Genomic DNA, 16,581 nt, shown 5'->3' on the forward strand with positions numbered 1-16,581 from the left:
AAATAGCCTGTTTTTTCACATAAGTGGTGATAATGTCAGCTTTCCTTCGTAGTTGCCTGCTCACATTTTTGCTTTAATCGTAGCACGTTCTTCTGGAAGTTTGTTCAAACCCACTTTGTCTCTGCTTGGTCAAACAATGCTCCAAGACAAGAATGTTTTCTTATTCTATAAATACCGCCCTAACTGCTCTCCGTGGGGAGTCTGTGATAGTCAGCAGTCTTCAAGCAATTTTGGCAAAACTGGGAGGCGTGTTTGGATGGCTGTACTGAATCGGAAGGTGTAACACGTCTCTGGCGTGTACTTTCTCTTGGTCAGAGGAGTCAGGTGTGAAACTCCAGAGTGGGCAAAGCACTAGAGCTGAATATTCTTGCCGCCACTGTCAGATCCACTGCTGGATCGCTCTCTCTTCTGTCAGCCTCCTTACAGACATCTGTCTGTTACAGTCACACAAAATTGGATTTCACAGAAAATAGGGCTTTTCTTTTCAGCCATTCACTTTGAACTGCAGGTGTGTCCTCACTCATTCCCAAGAGTTTTGCCTTTGCCAGCTTTACATTCTCCAGCAAGATGGCCTCCAGTTTGAGTGAACCTTTACTTACCAGAGCCTTGTGTTTCTTATTAAGCACATTCTTTATTTGTGACCAATTTGCCTCTCTCCGTGTCTTGGCTTTAGAAAGTGTCACCCGACCGCTACCTCGACACCTGAATTTCATTTAATTGCCACTTCAGTGAACGCAGAGAAAATCTGACCCCTGCGCAAAGGATTTCTAATCATCATTGCCACGTATCACCTCACGTGGTGTCGGGGCAGTGCAGAATCTTTGATATTTCCTCGTCTTTTTCTCCACTTGTTGATGGGTTTTTTTTTCTCCTTGTTAGATATGAATCAACAAGCAGAAGTCATTTCAAGTCATTCAGCCTAAACCTAATTATTCTATTAGGATTCATCATTTAAATGCAGACAGCAGCCGGAGAGCAAAGCCACAGAGATGGACTTCTGCAGCCATATGCATAACATGCAAACGGACCTACGCACATGCAAATAGTGTACGGTTGGCAGCGCTTACAGGGGGTCTTTGTTAGATTAGCTGCAGATGCTTCCAGTGTGGCTGTCTGAGAGAAAGGGGAATCTTTATCTGGAATTATCCCCGTGTCCTCCTACACAGCTCAGTTTCTTCTTCTCTTTTGTATCTGTATGTAAGGCTGCATGTGTGGCTGATCCATTGTATAGGATATTAGTCTTGGCAGTATGGAATTCAGTTAATTCCTCCAGCTAGTCTTCTAGCTTGATTAAATAATTGCTGATTTAATGCATGTCACTGCGTGTACAATTGTATGCGTGTGTGCATGCATCTCAGTCCGTGTGCACGCATGTGTGTGTTATAAGTAGGACTGACTTACTCCATAAGTGAATTAAATGTAATTTCATTTTGAAAGACTTTGTTTAGAAAGCTCCCTTTTTTCTAATTTATTTCAGACCGCAGGGTGCTTCGATCTTTTTCGTTCTCATTTCTTCCTCCTCCTCCTCCTTTTACCGTGTCTCTCCGTGTTTTATCACTTTTCTAACTTCGAGGACTCCTTGGTTTTACTTTGTAAATTTAAACCAACGTTTATTTTCACGATAGATTTCTGAATTTTCTGAGACGCATCAGCTGGTGCGGGCCGCAGATCTGTCGAGTGAAGCTCCACCGCCAGAGCTCGGAGAGATGTTGTCACACATTGCTTACAGATGCTAAAATACACTTAAAGGGCTCAGTGTGTTGTAAAAGGGCCTGAACCTTCGGATGCTTATCTGTACCGACCAGCTCCTCCATTAAGATCCAACTGCAGTGTAAGCAGTTGGTTTAACATCTGTAAATGTATGGCTTCAGGAGAATCTCAACGGGGATTCAAAACCGCAGCTGAAGTGTTTAGCCACTGTGTGGTTACGCCATATGTCTGATGCGGAATAAATATCCCAAATGAAGTTATGATTTATTTGTGCATTATATGAGTGGAGTCAGAAAAAGCCATTGTAAACAGCTCCTACCTTCTGTTTGACTTTAAAGAATAGCAGCCACTGTGACCCATGTAATGGAAAGTTGGCAAAGAAGTACACATTTTGAATCAGAGTATTGACACATGCGAAGATAAAATGCAGCCTGTTCTCGGAGTGCTTACTTTCTGCAACATACAGCAGTCAGGTCGTGTAGCCTCGTTTATGCATTCTTGCATTAAATCTAACACCACAAGGGACAAAAAGGCTTTCTGCTAGAGCTGTTTGTGCATTAGAGCAGAGATTCACCAAGCTGATTGTGAGAGTTATTAAACCAGTAAATGTTGTTTTATATGCACTCTCGCCTGTGTAGATTGTACTCTTAATTCCTGCTGGCTTTTTCATTAACATCGTGAAAATGATATGACATGCGACAGCGAACACTGTCAACCTCTCAGTGTTGGAGTCTGTCTGATGAGTTCCTCCCAACTACCCTTAGAGTTCTCAGGAATTCCAAAAGCACAATTAAACGTGGTAATAGTTTGAAAGAAAAGCATGCTATTAAAAATACATGTTGTTAACCTCTCGAAGTCCCAATTTATGTCAAATTAGGGCTTAATAGCACAATAAAAGGCAACTGAAAGGGCTTGACAATCCTCACACTAGCACAAACGAACCGTACATACCAGTCAGACAAGTAGGAACACAAGGCAACTCATACCCCTTTTCAGCCAGACAGGTTCCAGAGCTGTTTCAGGACTGGTGCCAGTACTAGTTCTAAGCTGGTTCTAGCTGAGTACTGGTTTGATCTCACCACAACCAGAAAGCCACCACAGAGCCATGTCATTGCATGTCATTGACTCTTGCAATACATGTCTGAACCTCGTTCTAGTATTGCTAGTACTCTGTAGAGGACCGCAGTGCTAGGGTGATGGTTCCTCCTCTCAGGTTCTTCCCTTGCAACGCTGACCTCAATTCCAGAGGCAGATTGGTTTGTATGAACTGTGCTGCAAATTGGAATTATATAGGCTGTTTCAAACAGGTTCTCCAAATGGCCCAGCAAAGAGTCAGTACTGGTGGCGCACCGGTTCTTAAGTGCTGGAGCAAGAAAAGGAAAGAAAACCTGCTTCAGCACCAAAACTGCTTTGTTGGAAAAATCCCATTATTCATTCTTAGACATGTGCCGCTGATGATGCTGCTCCAGATGTTGGTGTTTGGCATCTAGAGAAAACGTATTCACAGAGCGACACCAACGTAGTTAACTTGCCAGATGTTAGCTGCATAGCGAGATGGCATTGCTTACTTGATGAAAATGGGGTCAAGATTTAGTGTCATTGAAGTGCTCGTGGTGGGGTGTTGGCTGACAGTCCAGCCTCCTCAGTTCAGGATGATGAAGATTCCAGTGATTTTACATTTTCAGGTTTTGAAGACTCGAATTTGAAATCTAACCATCGAAAATAAGCTTCATTATGAGGCTCTGTTTTGGCCTGAGTGACTGCAGTGCTTCGTAATGAGTTACAGTTTCTGACCATTTCACATCTTTGAGTTTTGAGGGCACATCTGTCTTTCCAAATGCATTCGCTAACCGGTTTGTGTTTCTATGTGTGTGTGTCAGAGGGCGTTGTTGGTGGTGCCGACTGAATGATTATAGGCCGCAGATAAATAGATGCCATTAAGGCTCTGAGCTCTAATTAACCAAAGCCCTTTTCACGAGGCTGGGGTGAGTGGGAGAGGCCAGGTATTAGTAATAAATCAGCAAAACATACACTGATTCACACACGGTTTGTTTGTACATACCAGTTTGCCCAGCACAGAAACTTTGCTGAGATACTGAGACAGACATATACAGTACTTACTATTCAACAGTGTGTTTACGTTGATTTATGAGTGTCCGTGTGTGTTGGTGTGAGTACAGTTGAGACATGTGAGCTTGCACATTTCGACAAATATCAAGCCAACCAGCTGATGATTGAAAAGGAAGTGAGAGATCACGAGCCAAATGTCGTGTGTGCGTGTGTGTACGTTAGGGCGTTTGGTAGTTGTGGGCTCTATTTCTATATTTTCCCGTCTAACTGACATCTGAACCACTCCCTCCCATGCACACATACAGACACATGCACTGTGCTATCGTTGTAGTGCAGGTCCAACCAAGGTATCTCTAACACATGCACACTTGTCGAATTTGTGGCCTCTCATCCAAATCTAGCTTGCCTTCATTAGCCAGTGGAAGCAGCTACTTTCAGGTGTGTGTGTGTGTGTGTTGCAAAGAGGGGCAGCTGTGGGGGCCATATGTGAGTGATTTGGGCGCTCGGAGGGAAACTGAATTCTGATGACAGACGCACTGTTTGGCTTGCAACGCTAGACACGCACTCACAGGCGCGCGCGCACTCACACAGACGCACACAGGAAGCGTACATCAATCAATCACCTGGCTCTGTCTCTCTACATGTGGTGACCGTATGGTGTGTGTGTGTGTGTGTGCGCCATACACACACACACACACACATGTGCACGCAGTCTCTGTGGCTCAGTGTGCCACCGAGGATTCGGTCATGTAAGCGTTCTTCTGTCTGATGTCAGATGGTTGAAAACACATGTTCCATAGAGACTCTGTTGAAATTAACTCAGGTGTTTATTACAGGCAGCATTAATGGAAACAGGATGGTTTATTATACATATTCAGAGACAAGTTTTTCCAGAATGAATATACACATCCATCCTGTTCCTTTCTAATGAATCTCTAAATATATCCTAATACTTCTGTTCTTTTTTTTTTCTCTTCTACTATCCTAATCAGACCAGACAGTATGAAGAATGCCATCAAAGATGCCTGTTTATGAGCTAAAATTACATTAAGGAAACAAATGAGCTATTAAAACAAATCAATGCCTAATCTTTAAATACTGGTACAGCTGTTTAACTTTCAAGATTCCTGATTACTCGAGAGAACCTAACATCGCAGAATGGAGACTTAATACTTCCTCTTGATATTAATTCTCAACACCTTTACATTTATAAGCCGGACGGATTCTCCAAACCCGCCAAGCGGAATTAAAGCAGCATCTTTTCACAGCTGCAGCATCGTCTCCTTCTTCAAATGGCAAGCCATACAGTGTCCGTACATGTCTGCGTGTGTTCCCAAAAGAGACGTAAAGTGGTTAATTGCTCCGTGATCTATCCAGTGCATTAGAATGCAAAAATAAACTAAGAGGCACTGCGTTCACCAGGCTCCCGTGGTTTTAGCTGGCAGCACAAAACAGATGCTCCATGGAAGAGCTAATAGTGGCTCCATCTGTGACTCTGAGACTACAGAAAGCCTGACTGAAGCAAAGTGCTCTTCTGTGTTTTTCACTTGTAGAACTGAGTGTCTGGGAAAAATAATGCTTCGCCCTCAGCTGTGTCTTGACCATAAAACAACAAGAAACCAGCACTGACAGGAAAAGGTCCTCGTGGTCAAAAAGTCCACGATGGAGGGAGGCAGACAACACAGATCGACATACCAGAGAGAAAGAATGAACACAGCAGATCTGGATTTAAGATAAAATCAACACTGCTCTGGTTTCAATATATTTGAATATTGTTGATGCACATTTTGAAGAGGCGCATTGGCTTTGCAAAAAGATCTTTCTGCTCGCTTCAGAAAATGTTTTGTCTTTTTTCAGAATGAGCTCATTAGGGGAGATAAAACACCCCTTGGTTACATGATTGTTCCCCGAAACAATCGGCTTTCTCTCCTCTGATGAAACGAAGGCTCGCCTTGACAAAAAGCAACTACAACATCGCCACTCGAAAATAATTCCTGAAGACCTTTCTCTCTCTCTTTTTACTCCCCTTTTTGTTAGCTTCTATTTAGTTTGTTTTAATGCAGCGTAGCTTGAAGCGTCGCCTGAAGCGTAGCCTGCAGCGTAGCCTGCAGCGTAGCCTGCAGCGTAGTAGCCTGCAGCGTAGCCTGATGCGTAGCCTGCAGCGTAGCCTGCAGCGTAGCCTGCAGCGTAGTAGCCTGCAGCGTAGCCTGCAGCGTAGCCTGAAGCGTAGCATGCAGCGTAGCCTGAAGCGTAGCATGCAGCGTAGCCTGCTGCGTAGCCTGCAGCGTAGTAGCCTGCAGCGTAGCCTGATGCGTAGCCTGCAGCGTAGCCTGCAGCGTAGCCTGCTGCGTAGCCTGCTGCGTAGCCTGCAGCGTAGCCTGAAGCGTAGCATGCAGCGTAGCCTGAAGCGTAGCATGCAGCGTAGCCTGCTGCGTAGCCTGCAGCGTAGTAGCCTGCAGCGTAGCCTGCTGCGTAGCCTGCAGCGTAGTAGCCTGCAGCGTAGCCTGATGCGTAGCCTGCAGCGTAGCCTGAAGCGTAGCCTGCTGCATAGCCTGCTGCATAGCCTGCAGCGTAGTAGCCTGCAGCGTAGCCTGATGCGTAGCCTGCAGCGTAGTAGCCTGCAGCGTAGCATGCAGCGTAGCCTGAAGCGTAGCCTGCAGCGTAGCCTGCAGCGTAGCCTGCAGCGTAGCCTGCAGCGTAGCCTGAAGCGTAGCCTGAAGCGTAGCATGCAGCGTAGCCTGCTGCGTAGCCTGCAGCGTAGTAGCCTGCAGCGTAGTAGCCTGCAGCGTAGCCTGAAGCGCAGCCTGAAGCGTAGCATGCTGCGTAGCCTTTCTATTTGGAATATTTTCATTCCAAAAAAATGTTGGAATGAAATGTTGAAATGTTTTCATTCCAAATAGACAAAAATGCCTGATGAAGCAACATTTTAAAAGACTGCCATGAATATCTTCGCCAGGAGATGGAAACTCAGTTGCTTGATCATTGAGTTGTCATCATGGCGGAAAAAGCAGAGGATCTCTCTGTAGTTGAGAAAAGGGTTGGAAAGATTGGCGAGAGGGAGAAATGAAAACACAAAAGGAACGGTGCCGAGATTTTATCTTCGAGAAACAATAGAACAGGTTTGCTGGACATTTAATCAGAGAAAGAGAAACAGATTTGTGGAGGAGAAAGATGAGGTGCGCTGTCCTCTCAGGGTCATGAAGGTGGTGAGTGGGGCCAAAGACTTAATGGGATGGAGAAACGTTTTGATTGGCTCATTACTGTGATGGAGCACATTGCTACAACAATTGGCCTTTTCACCCCTCCGCCGCCCCTCCCTGCATACACTACTTCTCTGTGCTCTGCTGCACCATGAACTGCAGAGGTGTGGATATGAGGACGCGTATGATAATACAGTAAAAGTCAAAGCAAGTCTCGACCATAAAGTACCTGCTGCACTTTAGAGCAAAGACACTTTGCGTGTCTTTCAAAATGACCGCGGTACCTCAAGAGTCGCACATATTCACGTATAAACACAAGTTATTCAAATCAAGTGGATATTTTCAATAGAAAGAGCAGCAGAGAGTAGAAATGTTTTTTTTTTAATGGGGTTTCTCATTTTGGCATGATAAACGAGAGCCCATCATCTGTCAGCCACCAGACTCGGCCACTAAACTAAGCTCAACTACAGGTCCATTTGTCTTAAATGTCACTGAAATTAAAAAGAAATGAAAGGAATTAAAATGAAGTCAACATTTTCGGGTTTATCTTCTTCTCCTTTCCTCTTCATTACTTGTTATCGCTCCCATCCTGCCAACGTTTCCTTATCAGCCTTTGCTGTCACTTTTAATGTCTGATGTCGCCTGTCGCTCTCTCTCTCTCTCTCTCTCCACAGCGACGCAGAGGCAGCGGGGTTTTCTGCGCAAACTGTCTGACCACCAAGACATCACTGTGGAGGAAAAACGCTAATGGGGGCTACGTCTGCAACGCATGTGGTTTATACCAAAAACTGCATTCGGTAGGTCATCAGCGGCACGGCATGCAAGGAGATGCTGTGTCGACCGCAGCTGTGCATCACGCTTTAGGCTCTATTAGCCGCGGCAAAATTAAGTAGAAGCCCTGTGGGAAAAATCTTAGCATCTACAGAGTAACTGAGGAAAGATATAGTTTTAATACACTGGTCAATTTTGAGATTGTCTGCTTGTTTTCCCTCATGAAGTTATTTGTTTATTATTTTGTTTTTCAGACTAGCGCAAAGAGAAAATAAATCTTAATGCTCAGTAAGATTTTGATTGAACCACACTGTGTCTCATGATTTAATTTTGATGATCAGATGATAATTAGAACTTTCTCCTTGTAATGAAAAATCATCATTTCATGGTAATATCTACAACTAAATAGTAGTTTTCTCTCAATTGATTTCTTCTTTCCCGAGCACCCACCTCAGAAGCATTTTCCATTTTTTTTATTCCAGCCTGTACTCCAAAGGCTTCTACTGAGGGGTTTTATGTCCGTGTCATTCATACCTTGATTTATAAATCATCTTATTTCTAAAAAAACAGACTTTTTTTGTAGTAAAGCATGGAAGTTTTATGATGGTATTTTGAAAATAATAAACTGAAAATTCTCCTCATTATTTATTGAATAGATGTAGAGGGAATCAAACTTGTGAGATGAAATTTGCATCGATCATGACAAAGACATTCATTCGTGGGGCTGAACTCAGGTCCACTCAAATGTGGCTCATAAAAGTTGTACTGTTGCCATTTTATAGACTGCTGTTGGGCTATAGTGCATAAATTGGGATGGCATTGACCACTGATCATCACTCCTCCAGTGTGGCTAATTAGCAATTATGGCTCAAACTAAATGGTGCATGCCGCAGTTAAATTCCAGAATCTGTTTTGTGAATCCTGCTGTGAAAAAGTAGAAGGAAAAGTTGTTTGATATTTCATTTTGTGGGTGCTGGGAGTTACAGGGCAGTCACCGTCAGCCAGTTCAATGGAAATGAATCAAGTTTGCCATCTAAGCCTGAGGAAAGTCACTGGAAGTTCCAAATTTAATTAAACAGCGTGAAGTGCAGCTGAGATAAAGACCCAGCCTGGAATTTATTTGACTTCAGAATAACAAGCTTTTTCACTTCAGACATGTTCTCCAGGTGTGGAACCTAACTGTGTCCTTGACGAATGTTATCAGCATGACACACACAGTTGCTCTGGAGTTAGCAGATTCATGTTTCACACTCTGTTTTTAGGCCAGCTTGTATAAGTTACAGTGAATGTTTTGATGTGACAGATGAGTTTTGATAAAGACATCAGTGGGCAGAACATGTTAACGCCCGAGCAATTATCAAATGGAGCCTCAAAGGCCTTTTGAGAAGATGACAAGCTACCGAAGTTTCCTTCTTTCTGCCCCTGCGGATGTCCTTGGTTGAACCCGTTCATCTCATCTGCTGCTCCAATCACGTCCCTGCTCCCTCAACTCTTGGCAGCCTTCACGACAACCATTTTTTATATCCCATAATAAAAGTTTTATACGCTCTACACACATTATTAGAGAGGATAGCAGCTAGTAAAACACTTGAGAGTCTGAGAGGGGAAGGGAGAGTTATGAATAAAGAGGCAGAAAAAGGTAGACACAATGGGAGGGAGGGGAAAGTAGAGGGGGGGAGCAAATAAAGGCAGAGAAAAAGACTGAGAAAAAGACAGAGGCAGAGGGAGATAATGAAGTGGGGGGGGGGTGTATGAACAGTGAGCGTTGAAGGGGGATGGAGAGATTATGAGAAAATGTAGAAGGGAGCATTGGAGAAAAGAAGGAAGGAGATGTAAAAACAGATAAGTTGAACGGCAATTATGTGTACCAGCAGTAGCAAAGACCAAGACTTGGACCAAACCAACACTACAAGCATGAAAGTCTGTAGAGCAGACAAGGCCGTTGTAATGCTGCCAACACAGGACTGTAAATACAAAAATCCTAGAAATGACCGTCCACCTTTTGATATCAGTAATGGGTTAAAAAGGACGGAACTCCTGCGGCTGCAAAACATTCTCAAACGGTGTTAAAAGGGACCAAATATTAATTTTCCTCACTGAAAGATACCAAAAGCCCAAGACGATGGGCTGTTAACTGGCACAGTGAAGAAGAGGAGAGGAGCAGCGTCTTCAAATCGTATTCCTCTCTCATTAGCAGAGATGAAGAACTGTGAGCAGCTGAGATTCACGCTACATGCTTATTTCATAGAGCTCATGAAGCTCAAACTGCAGTAAAATGTAACTGTCTTCCAGTATTACTCTATTTAGTCAGTCCCATTTAGCTCCTGCTTACAAAGATAGTGTAATGTAGTGTGAAAGTGGGAGTCTTGTGCGTCCTTATGGCTTTCTTCTTTGTACACGACCTTCCTCCTCCTCCTTCTTCCCTTGCAGTTTATCTCACCTTTTTGTTTGCTTCTCTTCAGCTGGAAACACAAAGTCCCATCTTCACAGAGAGCCCGAGAAACTTTTTTTGTCAGCGTTTAGGCCGCCGCTGCTCTCAGTGATCTAGTTTGTGATACTGATGTCGTGTCTAAATTGTAAAAATCCTCATTGCAGCAGCTCCTGCTTAACAGCGGAGACTGTTAGCCCGCTGAAGGACGACACCTGTCCAAACATGTGTATGAATCAGTGTCAGCCGTCCTTATTGTACGTTGAGTTTGCTCACATAAGCACAGCGGACTTGTAGTTGTTAACAATAATATGTTGACATGTCAATCTTTGTGTCATGAATGCCTGTTAGCATCTCAAATATTTGCATGAGTAATCCGCGATACACTCCCAGTAGAAATGACTTTTTCACCTAAATGCACACGATGGGCTTTCAGCATGAATACGTACGTATGCACAGAGGCTTACTGTGTATTCATGAGCAGACAGCGGATGCATTGTTGCAGCATGTTACAGCTGGTTCTATTTTCCTTAAATTCCTTTGTTTTCGCCCCTTTATCCTTATATCTCATAGAAAACAAACACAAGCTAAAACTAAATGTTAAAGAGACGCAGAAGTCACCATACAGCTAAAAAAAGTTGAAAACTGCCTCCAGAGAAACGTGTGTCAAATTATTTTAGGCTGACTGTTTAAAATCAGATAAACTGATTTAAATAACTTTGAAAGGCCTCTGAGCTTTACTTCCATGTAGAGGTTACTATTTATTATGCTCATTAAGTTGTTTAATGACGACAGACTCTGTGGAGTTTGTTTTACTGGCAGATTAAAAAGCCTAATTCGTTTAGAAATATTTTTCCTGCTGCAGTGGGAATGGACTAAGTCACAATTATTAAAGGAATATATTTTAGGAATAATATAGGAATTGTGTATTGTGGTTCTAATCAGTTTTGACTCTTTGGGATTGTGCTTTGAACATAAACTCCCCCTTTTTGAGAGAGATTTCTGATGAGGATGAATGTGTTCCATACAGTTGGACCCGATCGCGGACTTTGAGTGGGACAGACTTGTTGCTGTAAAATAAAACGCCAGTCCTCCAACTTTATTTACATTAGATGTGATTGCACCCCCTTGTGGTTAGGGCAAAAAAATACAGGAAATCAGGAGTGGTTTGCTTTAACAGTCACAGGTGGTTCTAAAAGTGCCAAATGTCTTAACTTATGGTTGTTAAGGTTGTTTTTAGAGGAAATTTGTGGAAAATGAGACGCGACAGATGCAGGTTTGGAGCTGCAGATTCAGGCACGGCCTTGTTTGTATTTGTCACCAAATATCAAAATACTTCATGTTCAGTTAATCACTGCGCTGAGCGGACTGAGACTGAAACCCAAAGCTGATTGTTCCTCAAGCTGCTTACGCATGGCTCACTCAGTATCTGAAACCACTTGTTCTTTTTTATTTAATCTTAGTGAAGTTATGCCGAAATAGGTCCGTTTGACACTTATTAGGTAGCTCATTGGCTTTATGTTGTTAACTTCTCTCCCTTTTTCTCTTCTTTTTCAGACACCCAGACCTCTTAACATCATCAAGCAGAACAACGGGGAGCAAATCATTCGACGGCGAACCCGAAAGCGCCTCAACCCCGATTCGGTGTCGTCTGACAACCCCGCCCCAAAGCAACAGCGAATCGCCAGCGAGGAGCGCATGAACGGCGAGGAGTCGGACAGAAGCTGTTCATCGGGGAAAAACCAGCAGCCTTCACCTCGCTCGCGCTCGCCCCGATCCACTCAAGCCTTCTTAGCCAATCAGACGCTGGAGATCCACAGACGCATGCCTCCTCTCCTCCTCCCATCCCATCCTGCCTCGGCCATGGTAGCTGAGGGCAATGGGGGTATTACAGAGGGGGGCATAACATCAAAATTAGACGGGGGGAAGGGAGGAGGATCCGAAAGAGGAAGTCCGATTGAAAAGTACATGCGCCCATCCAAACCGTCTAGTTATTCACCTCCGGGTTCACCTATTGAAAAATATCAATATCCCCTTTTCTCGTTGCCCCTTCCTTTAACCCTCTCACCTGATTTGACACCTGAGTCAGATTGGCTCAGATTCTGGACCAAGTATAAGATGGCAGCTGCCTCTGGGGTCCCTGGTAGCATTAGTAATCTGAGCAGCCCTGGTAGCCTCGGAAACAACACCCACTATCTGGGTGCAATGGTGACTCCTGTGCAGCATCATCAGCAAAGCTACACGGTGCCTTACTGCGCCTCTCCCTACTCTCCCCTCCCGCCACCTCCCGCCCCCGCTCACTATCCCCCTCCTCTTCATACGCAGACCTCCTCCTCCTCATCATCGTTAGAAAACGATGCTCCTTTGGATCTCGCAATAAGACAAAGGGATGCAAGTGCTGTAAACGCACATTTGTCAACAAATGGTGCCGAAAGGAGAAGGCAGGACTCGCCTCTGACTGAGAGGTTGAGAGGGAACTGGAAAGAGAAAGAGGAGGAGGAGAGGACAGATGAAGGAGGGAACCAAAGTGAGGAGACGGGGAAAGGAGTGAACGAGGATTTGACTAAATGTCAGTCAGATGTCGCATCAAATCGCACGCTGGCGGACGTGGCAACGCAGGATGACCTTACCAATCGCTGCATCCACTGTGGGATCTACTTCCTAGATGAAGTCATGTATGCCCTGCACATGAGTTGCCACGGCGACAAGGGACCATACCAATGCAGTTTTTGCCTCCACGTGTGTGCAGATCGCTATGACTTCACCACACACATACAGCGGGGCTTACACAGGTACACAGAGAAAATATCACAACAGGGGGGTCACGTGCAAGACGGCGAGGTTCAGAACGCAACGGTGATGTCAGAGCGCGAATGTCGAGATGTGACGTCAGAACAGAAAGAGGCCGACATCACAGGTGAAAGTGATGTCGTCATGGGAACATGTAGTGACAACCAAGCTAAAGAAAATACAGACCATGATGCCAATGACAGTGGAACAGGAGCTGAAAAGGAGGTAAAAGGAGAGGAGTTTTCCATAACAGATGAGGAATCGGGAGACAAAATGGTGTCGGATATCAAAGATGACATCACAAACACCACCGAGGTGACGATTGTTGCAGAGTCTGAGAAGTTGGACGGGATCACCGACGAAAATTAAACAATGTCTCTGACTCATGCAGACCTTTAAAAATGTGTTATTGGATGAATAAGCTCTATGCCTTCATGTTCCTGGAGGCTAGCTCATGTCTAAATGGGCTTATCTTGGGCACTAAATGGAACGCATCCTTAATGCTGGAAGCACTCCACTGTCAAACGGTTAAAGAAAAAACAACAAAAAAAAAGCACCATTGCAGGACCCAGCTGAACAACGGCAGAGGCAGTCTGGAGAAGCGGCCCGAATCCTTTGTTCTTTGTAGTAACAGTCACTCGGTGGCAGGAAGTCAACGGGGTGCGGGCATGCAGCTGAAATCACCGTTCAGGGGCCGCCACTTCACGTGCGTTCCATTTAAGACGACTGGAGGCTGGACTGAAAGTCAGACTGGTCTTATTTGGGATAAGTTTCGAGGAGCTTGGCAAATGCATAGCCACCAAACATTGGAGCGCAAAATAAGGAAAAAAAACCTGAAGCAAAACACTTAGACTTGGCCGAGTTCATTTCTTCTGCATCACGCTAACACGCTGGTCCAAACTAGACTCATGCGTTTCGTTTGGGTTTAAACCGGATCTGATCTGGTTGGAACTTCTGTTGTTCCTGCCCAGAGCATGTTTCTCTCTCTCTCTCTCTCTTCCTCTCTTCCTCTCTGTCTCTCTCTTTCTCTGCGTTGTAAATGGATAAGAAAAAAACCCCAAACAAGTCAGACTGTGACTTCTTGACCTGGTTTGTTTGAGACCAGCGAGGTGCTCGGCTGCGGTTCAGCTGGTTTCACTCGTGCCCCGTTCTTTCTCAAACTCATCAAGCCTCTGGATCAATGCAAATCGCCATTGCTGCATGGTGGCTGAAGACTGCTTGGGCTCGATTCGACCCTGACTTTTTCTTTTCATTTTTTTTTTTTAAAACTGCTTAAAGCCAGTTCAAACCGATGGGAGAGGTCTCAAGTCTGGACTGAAGTGTTCTCGTCATCCATTTGGATCAAACTAAGTGACATTATTTTCTACCTTCCCTCTGTGCCATGATACTAGCTATGTGCCTGGCTGCCTGCCTAATAGAACAACTATCTATTAACCTGCTTAACATTTATATTAATAATGAAAATGGTAATAATAATAATAATAATAATGATGATGGTATTATCGTACAAAAATGCAATTTGCTACATGTTCTTATATGTTGTTTTGTAAAGGCAAATAATGCTTTTTTGCAGGAAACGGTACTATAAAAATTAGACTATGTGAGTTGTTTTTTTGGGGGGTTTTTTTGAGCTGTTTGTTGTTTGCGTTCTCAACGAGACTCGTTACGACGACGACAGCCGTCTAACAGCAATGGTACAGCAGCAGAGGGGGTTGTGTGCGTGTGTGCGTTCGTGTGATTGCATTTTGCAGTATGTGAGTGAGGATCAAAGGGTTTGTCCGTCCCCAAATGATGATGTAAAACGGAATGAAGGCTCGCGGCTCAGTTCTCAGTCCTCAGGGGTCACACGTGTTGCACACCAACCCGCCTGTTTCACAGCATGTGACGCATCATTTCTACCTGTTGAATGGTCTGTTTAGCATGTCACACATATCGTTCTCTTATGTTTTCTTCAGTATATGTGTGTTTTTTTTTAAATTTGTTGATAGGTCGAGATGATTTTAGTATATAACTTTTTTTTTTTCGTTTGTGTTTTTTTTTTCCTTAATGCCTACATATTGTTTTTAGGTTACAAAGTTTTATAGAGAGACTAAGGATCTTAGGGAGTAAAACCCTGCATTTAATCAAAAGGATCAACTGTTTGGGTCAATTGTATAAGCGCTCCTTCTCTGTAGAGTCTTACGGGGAGTCTTGCCTACAGTGTTTTATCTCATGTTACTGAGAGTTCAGTAGGTTACCTCTATGTAGCACGTTAGCATCTTTTAAAAACAAAAAAAAATCTGCAAAATATGCTGCCTTTTCTATCGATGGGAGCTGTTACATGTTAGACTTAAGTAATACTAGGAAAAAAAACCATGGGAAGTCATTCTAAAGTTACATCATTTTCATTTTTATGAAGTAAAATTGTCATGTTCTTTTCAGTTCCAACTGATCCATCCAACACATTTATCATTAATTGCTCTTAATCCAAAAAAAAGGTTTACCACAACTGAGTCTGACTTACCAAATTTGACCTTTTGGCATTTTAAAAAAAATTTTAACCATTTTTTTTACCATTACCATAGAGTCACAGGTCGGATACTTGAAAGTCATCTTATTGCTCATCTGGTGAACTGATTTAATGGGAGTACGATTCCTCCAGCCTCGCTGCCTTAGTTGCTCGAAAAAAAACGACAGAAGAAGAAGGGGACGCCTCTGTAGGGCATCAATAAAGGTCAAATATTAGCAAAAGGAACGCTGAAGAATGTCAGGGGGGTAAAAAAAAAAAAAAGAAGGTATTTTTCTATGCTTATCAAAAAAAGTTTAATGAAAAACGTTCCACTCAGTGCCTGGTTACCTGTCCTCTTCAGACAGGCTTGTTTTTGGTCATCTGTGTACAAATGTGATGTAAACGCACTGCTTTATCGGTTCTCCTGCATCAAGTTGTCCGAGTCATCGATCGCAGCGTCTCGCTCGGTGTCTGGTTGGTCAAACTCATCATTTCGATGTCCATCGTTGGTATCGGTGATGACTGACGTGTTTCACTTGTTGCGTGTGTGTGTTTAACCTACCTTTGAGAAATGTGGAGCGCCGGGGCTTCAGTGAGTGTTTGCACATTGTCTCGTCACGCGAGGGCCCTTATCCCAGAGCTGATGTCGGTGGGTCAAAGGTTCATCATCAAGGCAAACCTAATAGGAGCTATTGACACTGATTAGCCGTAACATCACAACCACCGACAGGTACAGTAAGTAGCTCCCCCCTTTGTTTTCTTTTTTCAAATCCACGTTATGACATTAAGGAGAAAAGTGGCGCTATGTGAAGGCGCTGTGTTGAATCGTGTCACTCCTATGAAACGAACTGAATTAGTAGTATTTATGTTAATATTGGATGTTATTTTTGAGAGAACCGCCAAGTGAGAGCCAGGGTTAGCACATTCCAAGTTTGTTGCAGCGACTTCTTTCTTTTTTTTTAAATTTAAATTTAGCGAGATGCGATTCTGAGGCGATAATGCAGAGTTCAAAGCCTTTTTGGTCGACAAAAGGTGCGGTTTTATTCATTTCGGAGTCGAAAGCTAATTAATTCTTTCCCCGTGCAAAACGTTACAAAAAGATTGCACAACCTTTGACCTTAGTA

General features: G+C 43.8%; 1 protein-coding gene across 1 annotated transcript in view; it reads left to right on the top strand.

Annotated features, from left to right (window-relative positions):
* trps1 (trichorhinophalangeal syndrome I) overlaps positions 1–15,226 on the top strand; it is a 104,030-nt gene extending 88,804 nt beyond the window's left edge. Inside the window, exons 10-11 of the mRNA XM_072370166.1 lie at positions 7,655–7,777; positions 11,737–15,226. Coding sequence (XP_072226267.1) covers positions 7,655–7,777; positions 11,737–13,338 — 1,725 coding nt within the window. The 3' untranslated portion in view covers positions 13,339–15,226. The remainder of the gene's footprint in view (positions 1–7,654; positions 7,778–11,736) is intronic.
* The last annotated feature ends 1,355 nt before the right edge of the window (positions 15,227–16,581 follow it).

This window comes from Leuresthes tenuis, unplaced genomic scaffold (genome assembly GCF_036924035.1).
Source record: "Leuresthes tenuis unplaced genomic scaffold, fLeuTen1.0.hap1 SCAF_18, whole genome shotgun sequence".
NCBI classification, from domain to species: domain Eukaryota; kingdom Metazoa; phylum Chordata; class Actinopteri; order Atheriniformes; family Atherinopsidae; genus Leuresthes; species Leuresthes tenuis.